The sequence below is a fragment of the Hemitrygon akajei genome, chromosome 4, assembly GCF_048418815.1.
Source record: "Hemitrygon akajei chromosome 4, sHemAka1.3, whole genome shotgun sequence".
NCBI classification, from domain to species: domain Eukaryota; kingdom Metazoa; phylum Chordata; class Chondrichthyes; order Myliobatiformes; family Dasyatidae; genus Hemitrygon; species Hemitrygon akajei.
This window is the reverse complement of record NC_133127.1, coordinates 193,347,307-193,362,814: the sequence shown is the minus strand read 5'-3', so window position 1 is coordinate 193,362,814 and position 15,508 is coordinate 193,347,307. Positions and strand designations below refer to the sequence as shown.

Sequence of the window (15,508 nt, the reverse complement as noted above, 5' to 3'; positions counted from 1 at the left end):
CGCCCACCGACTTGTGGCTCCCTCGTCCCGAAACCAATGGCGGCGCGGTTGCCTGTCTGGTACCACGTGATCACTGGTGCTCCGCCCACCAACCGCCGGCTCTACCGTCCTGCAACAAATAGCGGCGCGAGCGGGCAACCGACGACCACGTGATCGCCACAATTGTGCCCCGCCCACTCCCTCGCGGTTGCCTCGAGGTGCGACGCGAGTGGCCGGCCTTTGATCACGTGATCCACCGCGCTCCTCCCACCGACCAATGACTGAGGCCTCGGGGAACTTCGGCACCTGCGTAAGTCGCTCCGAACATTTCACGAATCAGAGGACGCGGAGCGGCCGGTGGGCGTGAACATCCGGGACGGGGGGTGGGGGCAGGGGAACGGATCAGTACGCAGGCGCTGGAGACTGAGGCGGTCGGCCGGTGGTGGTGGTGGAGGAGGAGTAGGGTCTCAGGTTGTTGTTTTGGTGGCGGTGGTGGGTGATTCTTAGCTCCGGCTGTTAGCAGGGACAAAGCGAGGGGGAGGAAGGGTGGGAAGGGAAGGGAGCTCGCCTGTGAAGGGAGACCGTTGATCCTGCGCTGATGCGAGGTGAAGCCCGGGGCGTGCGGCCACGGCCATGAACCCCAGGAATGTCGGCTCATCCCGGGCGGTGCACGTCGAGTTAACCTCGCAGCAGGTGAGTGTCTGGACCCAGCCGCAATCCCCGCTTGCAAACCCTTGCCTCAGCTGCATCATTGGTTGTGAGTACATTATTGAGCGGTTCCAGCACCCCCACCCCACCCCACCCCCACCTCCTCAACTCGGTTATATAGGCCCGCTGGGTAAACCTTGGGACCTCTGCAGCGAGAACTATTTATCCTTGGGTTATAAAACTAATTCATTACTTATAAACCTAAATCATGGCTCGCTTCTGTTTGTATTGCATTTGTTGCAATGGCCCTACCTCCTGTCCGCTGCTTCGTTAAACCACCGGAGCGGTAACTTTGTATCGGCAGAAAAAAGGATTTGGGAACTAAATTATTGCAACTCCCATAGACTTTTACAAATGTAGTTCCTTTGAAGTGAGTCCGCCTTGCCGATGTCTGCAAGTTCTGTAGATTGAAACGAGCGATGATTATTGCCCAAGATATAACCTTTGGAGTAGTGGTCATGGGTTGTTAGCTTTATGGTGAATGTAAATACACTTTTGGTTAAATATTTCTTGAACTGAAAACATAAAAAAGTAACTGCAGAGGTCGAAGTCATTACCCTTTGAACCTGTTCTATCATTCAGTGATCATGAGACACAAGAGCAGAATTAGTCCATCGAGTCCGCTGCCATTCCGTCATGGCTGACTTATTATCCCTTTCAACCCAATTCTCTTGCCTTCTCCCCGTAACCTTTGATGCACCCACAATTTGAGAACTTTTCAACCCAATGACTTGGCCTCCGCAGCAGTCTATGGCAATAAATTCCGCAGGTTTACCACCTTCTGTCTAAAGAAGTCTCTCCTCGTCTGTTATAAATGGACGTCCCTCTATTCCAGGGGACTCTCACACCATAGGAAAGATTCCATGTCCACCCCATCTAGGACTTCTCAATATTTGATAGGTTTCAATGAGATTGAGTCATGAGAGTGTGCAGTGAGCTGCCAGCACAAGTGGTGCATGCAAGCTCGATTTCAACATTTAAAAGTATGGATAGGTGCATGAATGGTAGGGGTATGCAGGGAGGGCTATGGCCCAGGTGCAGGTCAATGTGAATAGGCAATTTAAATGGGTCAGTACAGACTAAATGGCCGAAGGGCTTGTTTCTGTACTGTACTTTTTGGTGACAATAACAGGATATCAAAGGTTAAATGGCAAGGGCTGAAATTTCTCCACTCTTGGGGCAGCAAATGTATGGAATTCACTGACAGAGTTCCATGCACACCAAGTTACTAAATATTTATCAGGTAACAAAATCTAGATACAAAAAGACATCATGGGGTGAGAGCAAGAATATGATATTCCGATAGATGATCAGGCCTGTACACACTGGAGATCAGAAGAATAACGTCCTAACCTATTTAATCTTTTCTTATAACTCAGTTCCTCCAGTCTGCCAACATTCTTGTAAATTTTCTCTGTACTCTTTTAATCTTATTTACATCTTTCCTGTAGGTAGACAATAGGTGCAGAAGTAGACCATTCGGCCCTTCGAGCCTGCACCGCCATTTTGAGATCATGGCTGATCAATTCCTATCAATACCTGGTTCCTGCCTTGTCCCCATATCCCTTGATACCCCTATCCATAAGATACCTATCTAGCTCCTTCTTGAAAGCATCCAGAGAATTGGCCTCCACTACCTTCCGAGGTGACTAGAACAGTAGAATGACACTCCTCTCATCACAGATCTCCAGTCAGTCAGGCAACCATCTACCACTCTCTGGCTTCTGCAAAGCCAATGTCTAATGTAATCTGCTACCTCATCTTGAATGCCAAGTAAATAGAATTCAAAGTGCATGTAGTGTGCTGCACAGGTAAACAGTAAACTGTCCCAGTGATGAGACCTTGGGGGTGGCAGGGTATTCATTTCTCACAGCTTGAGGGAAAAAGCTGTTACCCAGTCTGGCAGTCCTAGTCCTAATGCTTCTGTACCTCCTTCCTGATGGTAGTGATTGTGGGATGGGTGGTAGGGCTTCTTTTGAATAATAAACCTAATCAACGTCTTTTTAATCAAAATATACTTTATTCAAAAATAAAATTATGTACAATAAACCATTCAATGACTCAGTCATTTACAAATGTTTCCATTACAGTCTTTACATTCCCACACTTTTGCCACCCACATGGCACTCTGTTATTCTATATTAATCAACATAATTTCTTCTTGAATAGTGGTTCTGCCATCCAAATAAATTAGTCTGAAGAACCTTCATAGCAAATTTACCCTGTTCCACATTTTGGTTTTGCCAAGACCCAGTAGCAAGATATCAGAAACACTGCACAATGCCACATTAGTGTGAGTTTAGATTTCTGTATGGAAATTAGACTAGTAAGTCCTTGAACGTTCTGAGCTGCAGCTGCTGCTAAGTAATTACATGCACTAGAGTTTAAGCAATCTTGTATTTGCATATGGTGAGTGGTTCTGCCTCTGCAGCTCCATTCCCTGATAATTCCTTAAGTTTTCAAAAGCCACTAATGAAACTACTTCCACTGTCGTATCGAATAGTGTTTTACAAATCTCAATAATGATTGGTAGAATTTGTTCGGTGTTCAGACAAGATCGTGGGATGTAGATGCAAGAGAGGTAATAAATCCCATGAAACATGCTTGGCTCTTCACTCAACTCTACTCAACATCATTGTCCTCTGCTTTCCCAAATCCCCTTGATTTCTCTACAAAAAAAGACCGATAAATTTGTATGTATTATTGAACTCTGCCTTTGGCATGGATAATCTCAAATATTAAAGTTTAAAGATTAGCTTTGTCACATGTACATCAAACCAGTGAAATATGGTGTTGGCATCAAATCAGCGACAATTGTGCTGGGCATCCCATGAGGGTCACCACACTTCTGTTATCAACATAGCATGCCCACAACTCATAACGCTGACCCGTACGTCTTTGCACTATGGGAGGAAACTGGAAAATGTGGAGAATACAGTGCTCCATACAGTCACCATTCTGAATAAAGAGATTTCTCATCAACCAGGTCCTTTTAAAAAGTCTGCCCCTTATCTTGACACTGAAACCTCTAGTTCTGGATTCCTCAGTTAGGATTATGCCTGTTAATCTATGCTGTTGATCTGCCTGAATACTTTGTATGTCTTTAAAGTTCAAAGTAAATTTGTTGTCTTAGTATATATGTCGTGATTCATTTTCTTATGGCATACTCAATAAATGCATAATAGAATAATAACCAAAGCAGAATCAATGAAAGACTGAATCAACTTGGGCATTCAACCAGTGTGCAAAAGATGCCAACTGCAAATACAGAGAGAAAATAATAACTGAGCAATAAATATCAAGAACATTTGATGACGAATGATTGAAAGTGAGCCTGTCGGTTATGGTCAGTGCTGAAGTGAAGTTGAGAGAATGCAGTCATCTCTCTAAGCTTATGAGACTGGGCCATAGCCCACTTTGTCTCTTCATTTCACTGTCAATATTGTGTGAGATAGAGCCTTAACCCACTTTATCACTTTTCATTTCATATTCTAGAAATCTGTGAACAAAAGTTAGTCTTTAATAGCATAGTGACAGGCCATTTGACCAAGATGGTATAAGCAGATCTGTAAATTCTACTGAAGACTTGATTCAACCCTATTGACATAACCTTTAAGACCTATCTCTTACAAGAAAAAGTTTGTAAACCCTTTGCAATTACCTGTTTTTCTACTTTAAGCATTGTGTTGTGATTTTTTTTCAAGATTATCACTCCTAGGGAGAGTAGCTGCATTGCCTTCATTTATAGACAGTTTCTCTTACTGTAGACTGATGAACACTCAGCTCTTTAGAAATACTTTTGTAGCCTTTCACAGCTTCCTGCATCTCTACAGTTCTTGGGTCCTCTGAAAGTTGGTTTGATTGAGACATGCTGCACATAAGCAGATCTTTCTTGAGAAGAGCAGGCTGTCAAACCTGACTTTGTGATTTTTTTAATATATAGGGCAGGATACCCCTAATCTCATCTCATGGATTGGAACACCTGACTCCAAATAGCTTTTGTAGAAGAGATTCACATACTTTTTTGAACCTAGACTGTAATTGTCTAAATGGTGTACTCAGTATTGATGAGAAGAAACACAAATTGTGTGTTATTAGCTCAGACATTGTGTTTGTCTATTGTGACTTGGGTGAAAATTAGACCACGTTTTATGAGTAACTAATGCAGAAAACCAGATAATTGCAAAGGGTTCACAAATTTTTTCTTTATAACGATACATATATGTTGCTATATACAACCCTGCGATTCATTTCCTTGCAGGCATACTCTATAAATCTATAGAATAATATCCATAACAGAATCAATGAAAGGCCATCTAACTAGAGAGCAGAAGACAACAAACTGTGCATATACAAAATGGAGATTTAATAATAAATAAATAAATAAGCAATAAAGACCGATAATGAGATGAAGAGTCCTTGAAAGTGAGTCTGTAGGTTGTGGGACCATTTCAGAGATGGGATGAGTGAAGTTATCCCCTTTGGTTCAAGAGCCTGATAGCTGAGGTGTAAAAACTATCCCTGATCCTGGTGGTGTGAGTCCTGAGGCTCCTGTACCACCTTCCTGTGATGGCAGCAGCGAGAAGAAATGATAACCTGGGAGGTGGGGGGGGGGGGGGTCACTAATGATGGATGCTGCTTTCCTGCGACAGGTAAAATGTGCTCAATGAATATTTCATTGACTAATGGTACAATGAGATCATGTGAGCAACTGCCTAGGAGAACTATTCCATTTATATCTGTCTCAGTCTTTCATGATGGCAGCTCAAGTAGTAATTCATAAGATATAGAAGCAGAATTAGGCCATTTGGTCCACCCAGTCTGCTCCGTCATTCCACCACAGCTGACCTATTGTACCTCGACCCCATTCTGCCTACTGCCCATATCCTTGAAGACTTAACTAATCAAGTACCTGGATCAGATACCCTTTTCCAGTTCCAGACCCTTGGCTCCTCCACAATGCAAAATATGTATTTTTAAATTTTAATCCAATTTGTTCTGAATTTTCTCTATTGATTGCAATCATCCTCCTCTTGCAGTCCTCATTAAGAGATTATGTCTACTCTGTTCAGCCTGTGACTGTGAGTTTTGGTCAAATCTTTCTTGGCCTCATTTCTAAAGAAAACTACACCGGCTTTTCCATTCTCTGCTCATGGCAAAACTTCCTTTGCCTTGGTAGCATCTTTGTTAAAATTCTCCTCTAGTGCTCTTGGCATTTCTCTGCAGTGGTGACCAGAGTTGTACCTTCCTACTTCATGCTTTATATAGTTCTAGCAGGAGCTTTGACTCTAAGCTCTGTGCATCAACCACAGAAGGAAGATATTCTGTACACCATCTTAACCAACATACCTTCAAGGTTCTTTTAATGTGGGTTAAGTTCTGTTCCCTGGAATGTCATTATTCCACTGCTTATTGTGCAGCCATTTTGTAAGTCTTCTCGTCCTTGCGTTGTATTTGTTACCTTGCTGTGTGACAAATCCAGTGATATAAGCTTCCATTGTAAATATTTTTTCAGGACCCTTAATGTTTATTTACATCACTGTTTGTCTTTTTGGTGCTTAATCAATCTGTACAACTGAAGTTCCTCTGCTCCCTTTCCCCATGACATGTCATACAGTGACCAGAGGTGAACATAGTCAATGGCCACTTTATTAGCGACACCCGCACACCTTGTAAAAGCAATTATCTAATCCGCCAGTCATGTGGCGGCAACCCAGTGCATCAAAATAAGGTGGTTGTTCAGACCGAACACCAGAATGGGGAAGAAATGTAATCTAAGTGATTTTGACCGTGGAATGATTGTTGGTGCCAGATGGGGTGGTTTGATTATCTCAAACTGAGGACCTCCTGGGACTTTCATGCACAGTAGTCTCTAGAATTTACAGGGAATGGTGCGAAAAACAAAATCGTGAGTGGCAGTTCTATGGGTGAAAATGCTTTTCTAATGAGGAAGGTCAGAGGGGAATGGACAGACTGGTTCAGGTACCTAATAGAGTGTGTCAGTCCAAAACATTGATTATTTATTTTTCTCTATAGATGCTGCCTGTCCTGCTGAGTTGTAGAATTTTGTGTGTTGCACTGAGTTTATTGGTTGGGGCCTGATCTGGTAGTTTTGTATAGAGTTGGCAGGTTTTATTTTGAACCCTTCCTCCGTTAATAAGAACCCATATATTTCTACTTCAAAATTTTATGAATTTAAACCCCACTACCCACCCCCACCTCCCCAGACTTTGCTCTTCTGTATCCCTTAAAATTATACCATTGTTTTAATGTACATACTGCCCTCATAGATTATTAAAAGAATGCAATATTACTATAGCATGTGCAAAAACTTTTTAAGATGGTCTCAAGAGTTCCTACTTGTGCACATTCGGCCTTGTGTCTGGATAATAAATAACAGATTGCATGAGCAGAATGAGCAGTTTCATGTACAGGATTCCAACAAATTGCTTCAACTTTGCTAATGGAAAATAATATCTGTGTTTCAGTCAACTAACTGTTCATTTGCTATTACAGACACTTGTGGCTTGATGTGGGCGTCATGTGCTGTTTATGCAAGGAACTGAATGCTTGAGTGAATGGCTGGCTATATGAACGTGTCAGCGCTACTGCATGGAGCTAGAAGGCATCTGACTTAAATGGTCATATTTCTTTAATTGTCAACTGCTCCCCCACCCACCCCCAGGTGTTTATTGCCAACTGGGTCCTGAGCTCTTATTGATTCCTCCATATCTATCCTGCTCATCCTGTCTTCTCTGTCTTCTCGTTGGGCAGAAAATACAAAAGTTCTAGAGCACTTAACAGATTCAAGGACAGGTTCTACTCCATTGTTATAGAAATATTTAATAGTTCCCCTAGTAAGAGTGGCACAGTAACATAGTGGTTAGTAGAATCACTTTGCATCACCAGGATTTAGTTCCCATTTCCTTCCACATTCCCAGGAATGTGTGAGTTAGGGGTAGTAAGGTGTGGGCTTGCTATGTTGGTGTCAGAAGTGGTGGCTTGCTTGTGGTGCCAACACAAGCAAAGCATTTCAAAGAAAGAATTACTATCTTTATTCATCACATGTTCATGAAAACATACAGTGAAATGTGTCATTTGCATGAAATCAGATCACCAAGGATTGTGCAGCCTGTTTCTGGTATCAACATAACATACCCACAATTACTAAGCCTAACTGTACATCGTTTGGAATGTGGGAGATAATTGGAGCATCGGAAACCCAAGCTATCACTGGGAGAACGTGCAGACTCCTTATAGATGGTGGTGGGAATTAAACCCCAGTCTTATAGCTGCTTAAAGCATTTTGCTGACCACTATGCTATCATGCCATCTCTGTACATTTTGATGTACATGTTGCAAGTAAAACTAATCTTTCCTTCACCTTTCATGGATTCTTGATCTCATGGCCTTCCAGGTTGTTGTCTACCTGTAAAGTATCATGCTTTCTCAATAACTTTATTCTGCATTGCTATTATTTTCCCTTGCACTGTTGTAATGAAATGATCTGTATGCAGAACAAATGCTTGTCACTGTCCCGTGGTTTATTTGGAAACAGTAAAACTAATTTACCAATGCTTTTCACTGCAGAGAGAATGAGCAAATTTCTGCATGTCTGCATTTATGCATGCATTTTTAGGTAGATTCTTGATAACTATTTAGTTTGGAATATTACAATACACTTGTCTTGCCTTATGGACTTACCTTGATCAGTGGCTGATGTTTTTCATGACGTTTGGTCATTGTTGTAATGTGAACCAAGTCACTGGAGAGAGACCCTTTTGGAGGAAGAGGCCTGTTTGACCCAATTTTACATGACATTTTGTATTCTAAAGATCAGTTATGATGTATCTGCAATACTTTGAATTTCATATAATTTTCATACTACTTCACATCCACACTCCAGGCACCCGAAATGAATCAGCATTATTTGGTTTTTCAGTTGCCTGACGTCCACAGCTTTAGGATGCTGTTGTTCAGGGCTGCATTCAAATTTAATGTACAATCCACATTCCGGTTTAAAGACCGGTTGCTGAAGTTAATATTTTGCTATGTATCCTATGTCCAGAATATGTACTAACAGTCACATCTATTTAGTTGAATAATGTTGTGGCATCCTGGGTAACGCAATAACATTTCAAAGGCCTTTCTTGAATTTCTTTGACCATTTATCGGTGCATGCTCTAATTTGTTTTTAACAACCTGGATTGATTCTGAATGAATGTGGCAAAGTTAAAATGTAATTTTAAAATGGTTAACTGTAAAAAATTAACAAAAGTAGCCCAGTGTGTTTCAAACTACCCTTTGGTTTGGAACCAAAGCATACTGCTTTTGCCAGGCTTTGAAAGTAAAGGCTTGTAGATTGCAGGAGAGAAGTCATTACCATAGGTGGCTGTGGAGGCAAAGTTATTGGGTATATTTCAACTGGATGTTGATATGTTCTTGGTTAATAAGGACGTCAAAGGTTACAGGGAGAAAGCAGGAGAATGGGGTTGAGAGGGATAATAAATCAACCATGATTGAATGGTGGAGCAGAATCGATGGGTTGAATGGACCAATTCTGCTCCGATGTCTTGGGGAAAGATCAAGGAGATAAGTACCCAGCTGAATTTGTTTAAAATCTGAAGACCTTTGGCCTAATATTATGATAATCCAGACCACAAGAAATTGAGATATAGTACGGAATAGGCTTTTCGAACCACCCTGCCCAGCATTTCTCCAATTTAACCCTAGCGTAATCATGGGACAATTTACAATGTCCAATTAACCTATCAGCCCACAGGAAACCAATGTGGTCAAGGGGAGATTGTATGAACTCCTTCTAGGCGCAGTAAAGCTGGTACTATGGAGCCACTATGCTAACGTGTCTCACTCAGTTCTAAAGGGATGTCCTTGTATTTTGAGGCGGTGCCCCCGTTCCTAGACTCCCTCACATAAGAAACATTCTCCCTACACCCAGTCTATCTAGGCCTTTCAATATTTGATAGGCTTCAATGAGAACTCCCCTCTATCTTCTAAACTCCAGTACAGAGCTATCAAACGCTCCTCATCCATTAACACTTTCATTTCTGATATCATTCTTGTGAGCCTAACATTCTCTATGTGGAAGGAAGGGAAAAACAAGAACTTGGGGTCATTTGGAATTTTTGAAAAGGACCTGAATCAATATGTTGGCAGGTGGAGTTGAGGATTATATATTTTTTTAAAACTTATTTTTCTATAATGCGTAAAGGGAAGCAGTGGTTATTGTGGAAGGAAAGGCCTTAACTGACATTAAATGCAAACACATTGTATGCATTGTTGCCGAAGTTCTTTGTTAAAAGAGAGCAAGAGATGGGAGCATGAAGTTCAAGGGAGTTTCCAGCTAGACACAAAGCAATTTCTTTTCTTTGAAGGAAGCAAGCATTCTGAAATACTGAAATTTCAAGTGAATGTTGCTTTTAAAGTGGGAATTCTAGGGGAACTTGGGAGATTGCCATAGTTGAAGCTTTAAGTAGTTACTTAACTATTGGGATATGTTTATAAAATCCTTTATAAAATGTTCACAAAGAAGATATCAATTTTCTCTGCATAATAAAAAGGTCCACAGAAATGTGGATGGAGTTATAAGTAGCAAGATTTTCTGCACACATTTATTATCAGGTACCCATTGCCAACAAAGCCTCTAGATTTTGATAACTATCAGTAGCCACATTGATTCTTAACTGCCTCTGCAATAGGGCAGACAGTAAATGTCCTAATTTCTACTTTCTTGGAAAAGTGGAAAGGCTGAGGGGGTTTCCAGAGACTTCAGTTGGTTCAGTACTTTAAACAGCCTGTGAGTCAGTTCAGCTGCGCTGTTCAGTTTCCCCTATGAAGACAAGATTGTTGTATAATTCTCAAACTTTCTGTTGAACAGTGGGGTCATTAAATTGGCATCTTGAATAATCTAGATTGCACTGTGGTCTCCTAGTTTCAAAATACCTGTTTCCAAGCTGTATTGAAACTATGACTTGTGCCTTTTTGTGGTGAGGGACTGTACTGGTGTAAGGCAGAAATCACCCCTCCCCCACCCATTACTTTATTATTTCCAGTCAATCACCTTGTGTACAGATATGCTTGTGCATCTAGCATCACTTTGTGAGCAGACAATGGAACAGACTTGATGGGCCGAATGGCTTGATTCTGCTAATTTGTGGTATATTCTCCTGGACATGCAATCAATCTATGTGTATGTTATTTTTTTATCATTATGTTCTTTATTTTGTGTGGCATTGGATCCAGAGTAACAATTGTTTTGTTCGCCTTTACACTTGTGTACTGGAAGGTTATTTTGATGAAAACATTTGAGGTAGAAATCATTCTGCTTTTAAAATCACTTTTGAAAGCAAAATTTACACTCACTTTTTCTTTGAGCCCAAGTTTTGCTTAAAGTGAATACAGGTCAGTTAATTTTCCATAGGGGGAATAAAAGCATTTAAGGAGAATTGTTTGGTGCAGAGTTATAATGTGTGCTCTGCGGTCATAAAATCAGGCAAGTTAAAACAATGGATATATTCATCAGCAGAACAATAGACAGTAATTTGTTCTGTGACAGCTTGAGCATTGATTAGGTCAAAGACAATTCTTGCTGAATAATCACAAAGTAAATATGCATTTTTAGAGTTTTAAAGGAAATGACCTTATTTCAAACTCTCTTCCTTTGCTATTGTTCTAATATCCCTATTTCCTCCACTTGATCTTAATAATCATTCTTCAGCTTTACAATTTTGTTTTAACTTTCATTTATTCTGTAACTTGTAAATGTAAAATAACACTGGACAACAAATTTTTTCAAAAGTGTTGCTTCCTCAGAATTTTTTTTGTTTATGATAGACTGCTTGAAGATGAATACAAATATAATTTCAGACTACTTGTATCACGTAGGAATTTGGAGAAGCAACAAATTAACTTGTTGAATATAATGTGTTTAATTGCATAATGGTGCTGGTGCTTTGCAATAGTTCAACTAAGTTAAAAATATTTTGGTAATGATTTTCATTTGTACTCACTGTCCGAGGCTTCTCGTGTAAGTGTCCAACAATAATTTTCCAGCATTGATGGATTCCAGTTGCCCTGGTATCTTTTCTCCATGACCGCAATGTCCTGGTGAAACCTTTCACCGTGCTCGTCACTAGCAGCACCAAGGTTTGCAGGGAAGAAGTCTAAATGGGAATGCAGAAAATGAACTTAGTGACATGTTGCATTTCATGGTTTTATATGCTTGAAGCATGCTTTCAACCAGCTGCATATAGTTTGGTGCTCTGTAAATGCTAAGAAAAATTTCAACAACTTCCTTGAATGCCTTCCATGTGATTTTCTTCAGTCCCACTAGAAATTCTTCAAATTGCCTGTCATTGATGACCGGTTTGATTTGTGGACCAACAAAAATGCTTTCTTTAATCTTGGCATCAGTTATTCTGGGAAGCATCTGACTCAAATATCAAAATCCTTCATGGAAATTTTTGTGCCTGGTGATAGCAAATTCCATCCTTATAGTCCTGAGCCCAGTAATTATTGCTAAAACCTGTCCTGCCATGCACAGCAGCGCCGCCTAAGCATACCCAAGCATGCCTGGGCAAGATAGGAAACTTTCCAGCTTACATTGTAGGCAACATTTTAATTGTCTTGAATTATGAATTGAATTAATAAACATTTATTAAAAGAATGATGCTTGATAGGGAAATTTCATAGTGATTTTCATGATTAGTAGTCCAAAATACATAAGGTATTCAGGAAGCAAAATCTTTGTTGTCCAGTGTAATTTCTGCCTCAAATGACAGCTTTTCATCAAATCTTTTCTGTTCTAAAAATTGAGTTTTGATGTATTTTGTTTAATTGTAGTTCTATTACCTATTAACCATACTTTGTTAAATTAATTTAGATGTGGTTTTATTTTCATTTGGTTGTTACGCTTTCCCTTCTAATCCTTATTTTTGCTCTCAGTTTTGCTTTCAAAAATTTCAGAATGGAATCTTGGTCAAATATTTTTGAAATTTGCTTAAATTTGTTACCCCAAACTCATAAATACCCTTGTATTTAAAAAAAAACTTGGGAGAAGTCGTATTAGTGAGTGATGCTCATTTACCTCCTCCCTCGCCTCCATTCAGGGCCCCAGACAGTCCTTCGAGGTGAGGCAGTGCTTCACCTGTAAATCTGCTGGGGTCATCTATTGTGTCCGGTATTGCTGATGCGGCCACCTCTGCATTGGTGAGACCCATTGTAAATTGGAGGATAGCTTTGTCAAACACCTCTGCTCCTTTTCCAAAAGTGGGACTTCCTGGTGGCCAAACATTTTAATTCCCATTCTGACATGTTAGTCCATGGCCACCTCTTGTGTCAAGATGAGGCCACACACAGGGTTGAGGAGCAACACCTTGTATTCATCTGGGTAGCCTCCAACATGATGGCATGAACATCGATTTAACTGGAAGAAGAAAATAAATTTCCTCATTCTGTCCTCTTGCCTCTTCTCACCTGCACACCTCCTCCCCGGTGAACCTCCTTCCCTTTCTCCTATGGTCCACTCTCCTCCCCCATCTGCTTCCTTCTTCTCCAGCCCTTCACTTTTTTCCCTACCCACCTGGCTTTACCTATCACCTAGCTATCCTCCTTCCTCTCTCCCTTCTTTTTATTATGGCATCTTCCCCCTTCCTTTCCAGTCCTAAAGAAGGGTGTTGGTCTGAAACATCAACAGTTTATTAATTTCCATAGATGCTGCCTGACCTCCTGAGTTCCTCCAACATTTTGTGTGTTGATCAGTGAGTAAAGAAAGTTTTGAACTCCACAATAGGCATTTAAATTTTTTTGTCACATGTCCCCAATTAAGTCAGTGTTATTCCTTCGGTCAATCCAATTAACTGTATTCCTGCTTTCCTGTATTAACGTTGAGCTACTGTCCAATATTGACTTTGAGTTTAGCAATGAATAATTGTCCAATTTAATTGACTAATGTTATTTTTAATTCAAAAAACAAGCATTGATACCAACCAAACACTAATGTTAGTTGACAATGTTTATTAAATTTGCTAATGAAGTGAAGATTAGAGTTGAAACAAGTAAGAATGATTGCTGAAGGACAGAGGCTAAAAGATAAGTTAGAAAATTGGGTGGAATGGTGCCAGATTGAACTTAATGTGTGGTAATGAATTTTGGGTAGGCTAGTACTGGACAGCTCTGTTCCTTCTTAGCTGAGCGGGTGTGCAACTGAAATCTATTTATTTATTGAGAAACAAGAGTATAGGCCCTACTGGCCCTTTGAACTGAGCCACCCAGCAATACTTGATTTTTCCGTAGCCTAATCACAGGACAACTTACAATGACCAGTTAACCTAATTGATGTGTCTTTGGACTATGGGAGGAAACTAGAGCACCCAGAGGAGAACATACAGACTCCTTACAGACAGCAGTGGGAATTGAACCTGGGTCGCTGCTACTGTAAAGCGTTGTGCTAGCCACTACAGCACCCTATTCTGTGTGACATTGCAAATGTATTTGTGCAATGCCAGGGAAATTGTACAAATATTTAATGCTCCTGCTCACAAAGCCTTTGTTGTTGCACAGCTGGAATTTTCTTAACATTTAACAGTTTTCAGGCCATTGCCTCAGAACAATGGCACAATGGTTGGTGTATGCAGCTGGTAATAGGACATTGCTGGACAGTAAACGGTGACGTTCTTAGAAGTGTTGATGTCCAGAGGGTGTTAGGCTGCAAGTTCATAGCTTTTTGAACTTGACTATAGAAATGGATAGGCTAGTGGTAAAAGGCATTTGATATGCTTACCACCCTTCCCAGACATTTTCTGTTCTCCCCTCCCCCTGTTGGGCTAAAGATACAGAAGTGCTGAAAGCATGTACTGCCAGGCTCAAGGAACTTGTGTTGTATACTTTTCATACAGATCAGATCTTTACACAGTGCATTGAGGTAGAATAAGGTAAATCCGTACCAATGTGGTATAAAGTGTAAAACTACCAAAAAGGTGCAGTGCAGCTAAACTATAAAGTGCAAGATCATAATGGGGTAGATTGAGAGGCCAAGAGTCCATCTTACTGTACAAGTGATCCGTTCAAGAGTCTGTACCAGTGGGGTAGAAACTGTCCTTGAGCTTGGTGACAGATGCTTTCAGGTTTCTGTATCTTCTGCCTGGTGGTAGAGGGGAGAACAATGTCCAGGGTAGGTGGGTCTATACTGGCTGCTTTACTGAGGTAGCAAGACACATAGTCGATTGAGAGGTTAGTTTCCATGATGTGATGACAACTCACTGCCGTTCCTTGCAGACCTGTGCTGAGCAGTTGCCATTAAACCTGCTAGACATTCCAGACAGATTGTTTTCTGTGGTAAGTCAATTGTACTTTATTGCTTACCTGCACTGCAGTTTCTCAGTACCAGTTGCATTTTATTCTAGTTATTTTTCCTTGTTCTATGCAGTATTAAGTGTAAAACTGCCAAAAAGGTGCAGTGCAGGTAAATTATGAAGTGCAAGATCATAATGAGGTAGATTGCATTGTAATTAATGATTTGATTTTTATCAGTACTATGCAAGACAAAAATTTCACTATACACTTAGTGGCTACTTTATTAGACACCACCTGTATCTAATAAGGTGGCCACTGAGTATATGTTTAGGTCTTCTACTGCTGCAGCCCATCCACATCAAGGTTCGATATGTTGTGCATTCAGAAATGCTCTCCTGTACATTTCTGTTGTAACACATGGTAATCCTGTTAGCTTGAACCAGTCTGGCCTTTCTCCTCTGACTTCTGTCTTTGCCGAGGTGTTTTTGCCTACAGAACTGCTGCTTAG

General features: G+C 40.7%; 1 protein-coding gene across 2 annotated transcripts in view; it reads left to right on the top strand.

Annotated features, from left to right (window-relative positions):
* The first annotated feature begins 399 nt into the window (after positions 1-399).
* The window catches only part of uvrag (UV radiation resistance associated gene), a 444,611-nt gene continuing 429,502 nt past the window's right edge, over positions 400-15,508 (top strand). The window contains exon 1 of one of the 2 annotated variants that reach the window (XM_073044289.1): positions 400-672. Coding sequence is in view for 1 of the 2 variants with exons in the window: in XM_073044288.1 (XP_072900389.1) it covers positions 613-672 (60 nt within the window). In the remaining variant the exon portion in view is untranslated. The remainder of the gene's footprint in view (positions 673-15,508) is intronic. The other variant, XM_073044288.1, reaches the window with a different exon arrangement.